The sequence below is a fragment of the Acanthisitta chloris genome, unplaced genomic scaffold (genome assembly GCF_000695815.1).
Source record: "Acanthisitta chloris isolate BGI_N310 unplaced genomic scaffold, ASM69581v1 scaffold20581, whole genome shotgun sequence".
Taxonomy (NCBI): domain Eukaryota; kingdom Metazoa; phylum Chordata; class Aves; order Passeriformes; family Acanthisittidae; genus Acanthisitta; species Acanthisitta chloris.
In genome coordinates this window covers 1,795-11,411 of record NW_008654588.1, presented here as the reverse complement: position 1 = coordinate 11,411, position 9,617 = coordinate 1,795, and the positions used below count along the sequence as shown (strand labels likewise).

The 9,617-nt window shown below is 42.2% G+C and overlaps 1 protein-coding gene across 1 annotated transcript in view; it reads right to left on the bottom strand.

The window, feature by feature from the left end:
- Nucleotides 1-1,866: 1,866 nt before the first annotated feature.
- The window catches only part of HMGXB4 (HMG box domain containing 4), a gene marked incomplete at its 5' end in the record, with an annotated part of 9,183 nt that continues 1,432 nt past the window's right edge, over nucleotides 1,867-9,617 (bottom strand). The window contains 7 exon segments of the mRNA XM_009083596.1: nucleotides 1,867-2,040; nucleotides 4,309-4,431; nucleotides 5,585-5,754; nucleotides 6,671-6,776; nucleotides 7,070-7,134; nucleotides 7,679-7,760; nucleotides 9,128-9,617. The exon segment at nucleotides 9,128-9,617 is cut by the window's right edge and continues 24 nt beyond it. Of these exon segments, the coding sequence (XP_009081844.1) occupies nucleotides 1,996-2,040; nucleotides 4,309-4,431; nucleotides 5,585-5,754; nucleotides 6,671-6,776; nucleotides 7,070-7,134; nucleotides 7,679-7,760; nucleotides 9,128-9,617 (1,081 nt within the window).

Here is a 9,617-nt window from a genome sequence, read left to right as displayed (position 1 = left end):
TCACCACGATGCTCTCAACTGCAAAGGACTTGAGAGAGCCAATGACTTTGTGCTGCTCCCAGCAGAGCCAGGATCTCAAGCAAGAATGGACTGCTTCCCTCCTGGGCCCTTCCTAATTCTGGGCTTGCTGGGATTTGTCATACAAGTGCTAAAATTCATACGCTCTGGGCCAAGGCTGGAATTGAGAACTTGTATGACGGTCTGATAACCTTCTGCCTCCTCTGCTAAACGGACTGAAAAACCTCTCACTGCACTGAGAAAAGCTCTGGAAGAGACAGACTACTTTGTACAGGCACATCTGGGGAATACATAGTGAAGGAGGAATGGGGAGAAAACCCTCCTGCACACCTGGGGATTTAACTGACTTCTGATTTGGGGCTTAGTTTCACCTGTTCTGAAAAACAGAAGCTAGACCCACTTGAAAGTAAAGAGCTCTTCTGTAGTTTAAAATCTCTTCTGTTACAGGGCTGGAAAGGCTAGAGTCAAATGACATTTCAGTTGTCCTATCTACCTTCATGAGAGAGCCTGTTTCTACACTTAGAATCCTTCTGGTGTTTCCCCATACAGTGCCAATGCTTACTACTGCACATATAGCTGATTCCTGCAGGAAGTGGGGTGAGGCAAATTTGATTCCTATTTTCCACACACTGTTGGTGGAAGGAGGGATTTTTGCTTTTAAATTATGTGTGTATACACACACACACACACACAGAAATACACAGGATAAATTAAAATCTGTTACAGATACTGGCAAAAGTTAAATACGTGTGATATGAACACCACATACACATACATACAGGTACACAAAAGCCTAAACAGGAATCAGGTGTTCTCCTGCAGCTCCTCTTTTAGAGGAGCAGAAAACCAAACACTAGGTATGTGGCTGGAAGGAAGGGGAACCAGTCCAGTCAGCCCACATGTGCCTTACTCAGCCATAACTGCTTTAAACTGGTCACTGCCTCACAGCAGCACCACAGATCTTTCAATAGTGCTGGTGAAAGCGATGTGGGATGAGCGGTCTCAGAAACCAAAGTTGTCTGTTCACAAAACAGGTGCAAGATGGGCAGAAGCCATCCACATTTTTCCCATCTGCTTCTGCATTCCTCTCCATCAAAGCAGGCTGACCATGCCCTGGAAAAATCAGCAGGAGGTTTATTCTCTCAAGCCAATGCAGCTGGTTGATACACAGTGCTAGTGACAATTTGGGTAAGAGTCCACAAGAAAAAAATTAACCTTGTTATCTTCCACTTTGTGCCAAATGGCAGCAACCAGACCAGCCAGCTGACACTGACAACTTTCAGTTACTACTGACTGAGGAGGGGAGGGGGTGGAGGAAGTGACCAAGAGGCAAAGACCTCTGTATCTTTGATCCAGCTTTCCCCTCAAGTAGTGGGTTTGAAACTGAAAAAGAGTTACAAATAGGGCTGGTGAAGAATTCAGTTCTGTTCCTTGGTCCAAAATATATATATCATCTCTACCTGCCGATAGAATATCAGAATACTTTAAGTTGGCAGGGATATCAGGAGGTCATCTGGTCCATCTCCCTGCTGAGAGAAAGTCCAACTAGAGCAGGCTACTTGTTCAATTTTTGGATATCATCAAGGATGGAGAGTCAAGAACCTCTCTGGGACACCTGTTTCAATGGCCCCTCTCATGGTGATGTCTTTTTCTTTCTATTGAGAAGTCCATTCTCTGCCTGCTTCCCATCCTAAAAGATCTGAATTTAAGGCAAGTATCTCACAAGCTTTCTGAATTCTTCATACAAAAGCCTTTCCCATTGGAGTACATTTCACCCACCAACACAAAAGGGTTTTCTCAGCTTCACTTCACAACTTTTCATAAAATAGAAGTCAAATAGTCACAATCCTATATATATACTATACATATACAAAACTTTAAAAGCCTACACACGGAACCCTTCAGGAGTGCCGGCGTAGTGCGTATGTACACACGTCAGTTATGCAGAGGTTGAGTACATCTCAGGATCCTTTCCCATCAAAGTCCAGGCATGATGTAGGCAATATTGTCAAGTGTGTTTGACTGGGAAAAGAAATTTGGTCTTTTTTAGTGTCAGGCAATGACTCAAAATTCTTAAAACACGACACTGATGATGGTATTAAGCATGTTCGCTTGTCTTACAAGTTATCATATGATGAGACAACCAGATGTGCCTATTGATCACCACTGCTGCTAGGCTTATGTTCACATTTTTGCAAATGGAGGGTAACTAAACACAGAGTATTTGTAAGCATCTGGAAACACTGAAAATCCTTGAGGCTTTCCCCAAGTGACCTCCTCCTTACGGCCCCATACTGTATCTCGGGAGGCTTTCCCCAAGTGACCTCCTCCTTATGGCCCCATACTGTATCTCAGAATTTAAACCAAGCAACCGCATCACATCAATCACAGAAAAGTCTAGCGATGAAGGATTTGAGCCAAGTGATCAAAGCGGTAGCATATAAAAAACCCAATTACTTGAATTTACACTCAAGATCTTTATGAAATTCTGCTGTGTAAACTGAAGAAAAAAACCCTTAAGCACAGCCCCTAAGAAAGTGTCAGATGAGAAAAACAAGTGCCCTTCAGTTTTTCTTGCAAAACAGAATTCTGAGAGTAGGAGTCCTTCTGATGCAAATCAGAAACAAAGACCCAGCTGTATGCTCTTCAAATGCAGCGTTTCAGTCAGCTCGAGCCTGTGGATAACTGCAGAATGCCTTGGGAACACCAACTTTTAACCACCGAGGACAGGAGCTGGAGCTGCACCAGCTGTGCTTCCAGCATTTAACAGTACCACCTACTGCCTGAAATAGAAATCGCAGCCTACGTGCAACTCAACCGTTGAGTTTCACCTATGTCTTAAATAACACAGCGTTATGTATCTGATGGTAAAAATCAGAATCATTCACTTATTATCAAGTCCTGAACACCAGTTTTCAGAAGTGCCTTAATTCACTTAAAGCTCCAATGCTCCCTATAACAATAAGTTGATCGAATTTCCAAAAGATGCACCATTAGTCATGTGGTGTCATTGCTCTGAATGCACTTGGCAAGCAAGAAGGAAAAAATGCATGAGTTTTTCCATGGCTTAGGATGGGAACACCCCACTGACTCAGCTTTTGTGCAGAGAGCCAGCTTGTGGGAGCTGTCAGCTTTGTTGCTGCTGTTGGAAGTCTGTTCTCAGCATGAATCAATGTTTGGGCTGCCCTATGACGTGTCAATTCATACATTTTTGTTAGTCTCTCTGCCAGGTTTGCTTCTAGTCTCTTAACTTTTGCAGACTGTATATTTTGATTTCTGCATCCTATCCTTCGATGCTTTATTCATGTGTCCTGTTGGAGATGTGACTCCTGATTCCCTTCATGCTGCTGCCATCTTAATCTATGTCCACATCAGGCTACATAGATGCCACAAGCTGTTGCTAAGTCAGGGCTCGAAATTAAGTGTAGTTTAAAGTGGAAAAGAACCTAGAATCATAGAATCGACTGGGTTGGAAAAGACCTCACAGATCATCGAGTCCAACCTGTAGTAGTCATGCAGTTCCTTAAGACAGAGACTATTTTTCTTCCTTGGGAGAAGGTTTCAGCCACATGTAAAAGGCCCTACACCATCACATTAGGAATCCTGAGATTGCAAACTAGTTTTTATGCTCCTAAAGGACAAACAGCTTCTGTGATAAAGGGCAGCTAGAAGGTATCGTATTTATGGAAAATTAGAACTTTCAAAAATACTGGTATGTGTCCAGCCAGGCACTTTTATTTGTTTCGGATGGATTAACTCCATCACTAACTACCCACACTGTAATCACTATTAGGTCAGCTGCCAGTGGGAGATAAAACATTGCACAAATCATACAATGGTAACATAGAATCATAAAATCAGCCGGGTTGGAAAAGACTTCCAAGATCATCAAGTCCAACCGGACCATCATTACTAGACCATGGCACTAAACGCCACCTCCAGCCCCCTCGTGACAACCTCCAGGGATGGTGAATCCACCACCTCCCTGGGCAGCCCATTCCAATGCCTGATCACTCTCTCCAGAAAACATCTCTTCCTAATATCTAACCTAAACCTCCCCTGGCAGAGCTTGAGTCTGTGCCCTCTTGTCCTCCTGCTGGTTGCCTGGGAAAATAGACCGACCCCCACCTGAGTACAACCTCCCCCTCTAAAAACATGTATGACCAAGACAAATTTTCTGATTGCACTGGAATTATAATTACAATAAGACAGATTAATAAAAAACCCCACTCTGTCTGGACTGTACTGAAATTAACAGTGCTAGAAGGAAAATAAGCACACGGAACTCACCAGAACATGCTTGGGGCAGCCATTCAACTCAGGTAGTTGTGTGGTCAGACATGCTAACGGGCCCAAAGCACAGATGATTGAATCTAGAAGTACTGACAAACTTCCTGAAACAGCCACCATTCCCTTGTAGCAAAGAAAACAAAAATTGGATAGGGGTGAGTAGTGGAAATTGTGGTTCTTTCTCAACTGTATCCATCCTCATGCAGACACAGTGTCTTCAGCTCCTCTAGTCCACTTTCATCATTTACACAGTAACAAAACTGTGCCTGGGTTGAAACCTTTGAGAGTTCAGTAGGCAACATTATTGGTGCAGGAAAAAGGTAGGGAACAACAGAAAAGGCCAGAAAATTGTTAGCTGCATAAAACACTGAATTCCACAGATTATTGTAATATATTTTCTTTGCCATTTCAGATCACCTATTTTTGTTAACTACTCGAGTCCTAACAACAATAGTTGTTTTAATTTTGAAGTTTAAAGAAGTGGTAAGTCTGTAACAAATACTTTAGTTATTCATACACTTTCAGGAAAGAGAATTTGTTTGTGTGCTTTTCTGTACTTTGGTTGTTCCTCTTGAAAATGACCTCAACTGGTCATATCAAAACCGAAGTGCCAGAACATTGATTTCATTGCTGATAAAACAAGCAAGTACCGTGGGATGAGATTGTCATGCTCCCCATAAAATTCAGTGATATTATTTGAGACAAATAAGTGTCCTCCTTAGAGGCTGGGCTGAGTTCTGAAAGTGTGCATGTGTACATGTGCATGCATAGAATCACTCTCATTTATAGCAGGAAAACATTAAAATATGACATCTTGCATGTTACCAGGTAAGCTGAAACAACAGCAGCTCCTATCCAAAGCACTGGCAGTATGATACTGCCAGAAGCTACAGGACATGCAAAAAACATCTTGCTAAAGGCTGATAGTTTTCTAAGACTTGACACAGTAACAGCAACTGTGAGACTGGTAAAATAGGAAGGAACTACCAGATGCATGGTGAACATAGAGTAAGAAAAGGCTGAGAGTTTGCTGAACTAAGAATTGCCTCCAAGGAGCTGGAGCACAAAGCACTTGCCTTTCTTTGATGCCTGCTGTTCTCTGACAAGGCTTTTTATTTCACTGAAAATAAACAGCAATGCATCAAAGGAACGGGGCACAGCACCTCTAACTTCTCTCCCTAACAACAAAACCACTGGTTAAAATAAAATCATCACCCCCTCAATCCAGTGTATAGATTTCAGGACATCACTGTGATATTGCTGATTACAGACTCACCTCTGTTTCCTGCAGTCTGTGCCCAATGAGGCTCAGAGATTCACCCAGCAACTGTAAGTGTGCAGCTACATCAATAGGATCTGTCTCAGGGGCTTTGGCTGGTGAGGAAGGCACCACCACGGTGCTTGTGGGGGATTTCTTATGAGGGGAAACCACTCCTGTTGGAGAAGCTGGAAACACACAAATTAAAATTCCATAATGTTTTCTTTCACTCTTTCACTTACCAGCCTTGAGAAGAGGCTCAGGGGTGACCTCATGGCTCTCTACAACTACCTGACAGGGGTTGGAGAGAGGTAGGGGATGTCTCTCCTGCCATGGCTGCAGGGAGAGGACTAGAGGGAATGGCCTTGAGCTGAGACAGGGGAGAGTCAGATTAGATGTTAGGGACAAATGATTTCCCTGTTAGGGTGTTCAGGCACTAGAACAGGTTGCCCAGGGAGGTGGTGGAGTCACCATCCCTGGAAGTGCTGAAGAGGTGTCTGGATCTGGCACTGGAAGATACAGTTTAGGGCTTAGGGGTTCCAGCAGAGTGGCAGGCTAATGGTTGGACTCGATAGTCTTAGAGATCTCCTCCAACCCTGATGATTCTATGATTCGATTGACTTAGTAAAGTTCAAATCTCAAAGGTATGAAATGCTTAAACAGTTCTGTGGACCCAGCCCTGTGGTCTTTGGAGTTGAACCTTTATTTTCACATGTACAAAGCACCTACCTCAGCTGAATGCAATCAGGGAGATTTGAGATCAGAGATGCCAAACCAAGAACAACCCAGTTTTCCCCTAGAAGTAAACTAATCCCACCAGAACTTCCTTGCTGCCTTTTCTTATTTTACATTTCAACCCTAATCTTCTAAAAACAATATCATTCAACAAATCAGACAAGGAAATCTTTAGGAAAAATGCTGACACCATTCTTGCTCTCATATAAAAAACTGATTTGACTAGTTTGGTGATTTAAATGTCAAGCCCTGTGAGAAAGCAGGTAGGGGTGTAAAGCGGGTAAGGACCTTAGTTCGTTACTCCACAGGCAACACTGTCTTTTCCCTGGTCAAGAAAAAAGATGAGAGCAAAAGAAGTGCCACAATTACCTTTCATTTTTGGTGCACCATCTGAAGATGATGCCTTTCTCTTCACAGTGGTGGCCTCTGCTTTATTCTGCTTGTGTTGAAGATACTGAGCTTTCTGTTTCCAGATCTAGAGTTACCATGGTAAGAAAAGAGAGATTCATAACATTAGGCAATTCTGCTACCTGATGCCAGGACCTGGAGGCAAAATGATGTTACATAGCTAAGACGTGAAGCAATACCATGAGAAGAAAATGGATGCTTTCATGATCACAAGGGCAAGGTTTCCATTCCTTCCACCTTTTTATACTAAGGGGATAGATGTAGCCAATTTCAGGGTATGGTGTCAATGCTGCCAGCACATTGTGATCTAAGCACCTAGTTCACAAAAATCATTTTACGAAAGATCTCACACACACTCACCAGTTTATCCTTCTCAGGTAGCTGTTTCCACACTTCTGCCAGTTTTTTGCTTAGCTCTCCAAAATCTGACACAAAGAAAGAAGAAAAAATTTTAGAACAAATTAGATCACAAAATCATGGAGAAAACATAGGGAATTTACCAGCACATCCCTACACATTTTGAAAGGAAGCCATTCCACAGCTGGAACTCTCCACACTGGCCTGAAAATGACTGCCAGTGTGTGTTCATGTTACTGGTTAAGATGAAGAAAAGCTGATTCCAGGAATATAAATTCACACCTGTATTTACAGGAAAGTGACACGATGAAGGTAACTCAGGAAGGAAGGGAGGAAGGAAGAGAGGAAGGGAGGGAGGGAGGAAAGGAGGGAGACAAGGGAAGGGAGACGAGGGAAGAGAGGGAGCAATTTCTTTATGCAGATTCACAGCTCAGTTAAAATGTAACTTTAATAAAATCATGAAATCCACTTCTGTCCCCTTTGCCACCTCTTATTCTAAATTAAATTGGCAGATTCTTTGCATTCTGTCAAAGTTGAGAGGTTGGTGAGAAGCAGAGATGATATGTTCTGCTAATGAATCCAAATGAAGAGAAGGCTAGATTATCCTCTCACCTATGCCAGGGTGCTCAGACACAATATTTGTACGATATTCCTTGCAGAACACTTGATAGGCTGACATGTTTTTCTTCTTTGGCTAGGCAGAAGAAAAAAAGAAATAAAGATTTTAATAATGACAAAACCTTCTCCAATTTAATAAGAATTTGGCATCTATTGAAAACTTAGAGAAAATTGTGGTACTTAGATCAGGAACCTAAAAAAGTAGTGTTTTATAAGTTATGGCTGAATTTAGTGTTTATGAAAGCACAGGAATCAGCCAGAACTACTCTGAGTACAAGACTGATCTTGGAAGAGTCAACAACAACCTGCTATTTGAAATTCAGGACCAACATACAACTCTGTTAATGGATCTGTTTTAAAAATTAAAATAATAAACTCCAGTATCTGTTAGACCATTCACAGATCTGAAAAAACAATTCAGTCCTCATCATCATGTTCTGTTCAATTCCTTGCATCCTTAAAGAGTACTTCAAATTGGCAGGAAAACAGACTGTGTAAATACATTGACAGCAGAGGTAGTGCAGTTGCCAAGCTATGATCAGGGAAAACTTACAAATGGAATAGGATAATGGCTGAATGGATAGGGCTATGTCTGCCCATTTCCTGCTACAAAGCAACTCTTGTCTATCTGAACATGCAGGAACTGTTTTTCCCCATTTATATACTTACACAGCTACAGTTACAGCATTTATGAACTCATTCATTTGCTGACTACCATTTCTGCCACACATCTATTTATACAGTAATCATAGAAAACTGAATTTATAAGCACAGGACAAAACTGGGAACGTGGTGGTCTTTAAGAATTAGAATTTCATTTGAGTACAGAATTAAATGGGTAAGTATCTTTACTTTTCAGGTAAGAGCTCGATTCCTTTTTACAGGAACTGTGATGATGGACTAGATCACTAGTCCAAAAGTCTGCCTGGCAATAGAGAGAACCAGTTACATTAGAAAATGATGTAGTTATGCTTGGCATGTGACCTGTATGAAGCAAACTTAAGTCTAACCTTTTCAGAGAACCTCTGTCTGCTGAAGCCTGTCCGTGCCACAAACCCAGAACATTTATTTCTTCTGCTACAAACAGAAGTCACAGTGGCTGACACATTGTTCCAAACATGCTCTAGGGAAACCATTGCTACTGGTATCAGTTATCCTGTTTCAATTTAACATGCCAAATTCACCATTACCCAGAACCCAATTTTTACTTTTCCTCCGTTTTCTTCTTACTTTTTCTCCTTCCTGCTGAAGCCTGTCCGTGCCACAAACCCAGAACATTTATTTCTTCTGCTACAAACAGAAGTCACAGTGGCTGACACATTGTTCCAAACATGCTCTAGGGAAACCATTGCTACTGGTATCAGTTATCCTGTTTCAATTTAACATGCCAAATTCACCATTACCCAGAACCCAATTTTTACTTTTCCTCCGTTTTCTTCTTACTTTTTCTCCTTCCTTTTCTCTTTCCTTTTCCTTTTCCCATTTCTCAGCTTTGTCCTTCTCCTTGTCTTCCTTTTTCCTCCTCTTCTCACCTTGACCATCTGAGTGAAAGACAGCAGGCGGAGGTGGAGAAACATAGGGGTTACTGGGAGGAGGTGGTGGTGACACTCTTACTTCTGCTACTGCCACAGGAGCATGCCCAGAACTCTTTTTAGACTTCGAGTGTTTCTTCTCTCTGTGCTTCTCCTTGTCCTTTTTTTTCTTACTTTTTTTTGACTTCTTCTTCTTCTTGATTTCCCGGTAGGAGTCATCTATCACTAGTTCTCCAGCCTCCAACTCTCCACCAGAAGAGGAACCAGTTTCTGGTGGTGCCTCCATACCTGACGTCTCATGCTCACTTCCATGGCCTTCTGAATGAAGGGAGGTGTCAGCACCAAAGCTCTCAGAAGGTGGATGTGAGTCTGGAGGTGGTTTGTGCTTCTTCCGGGATGAC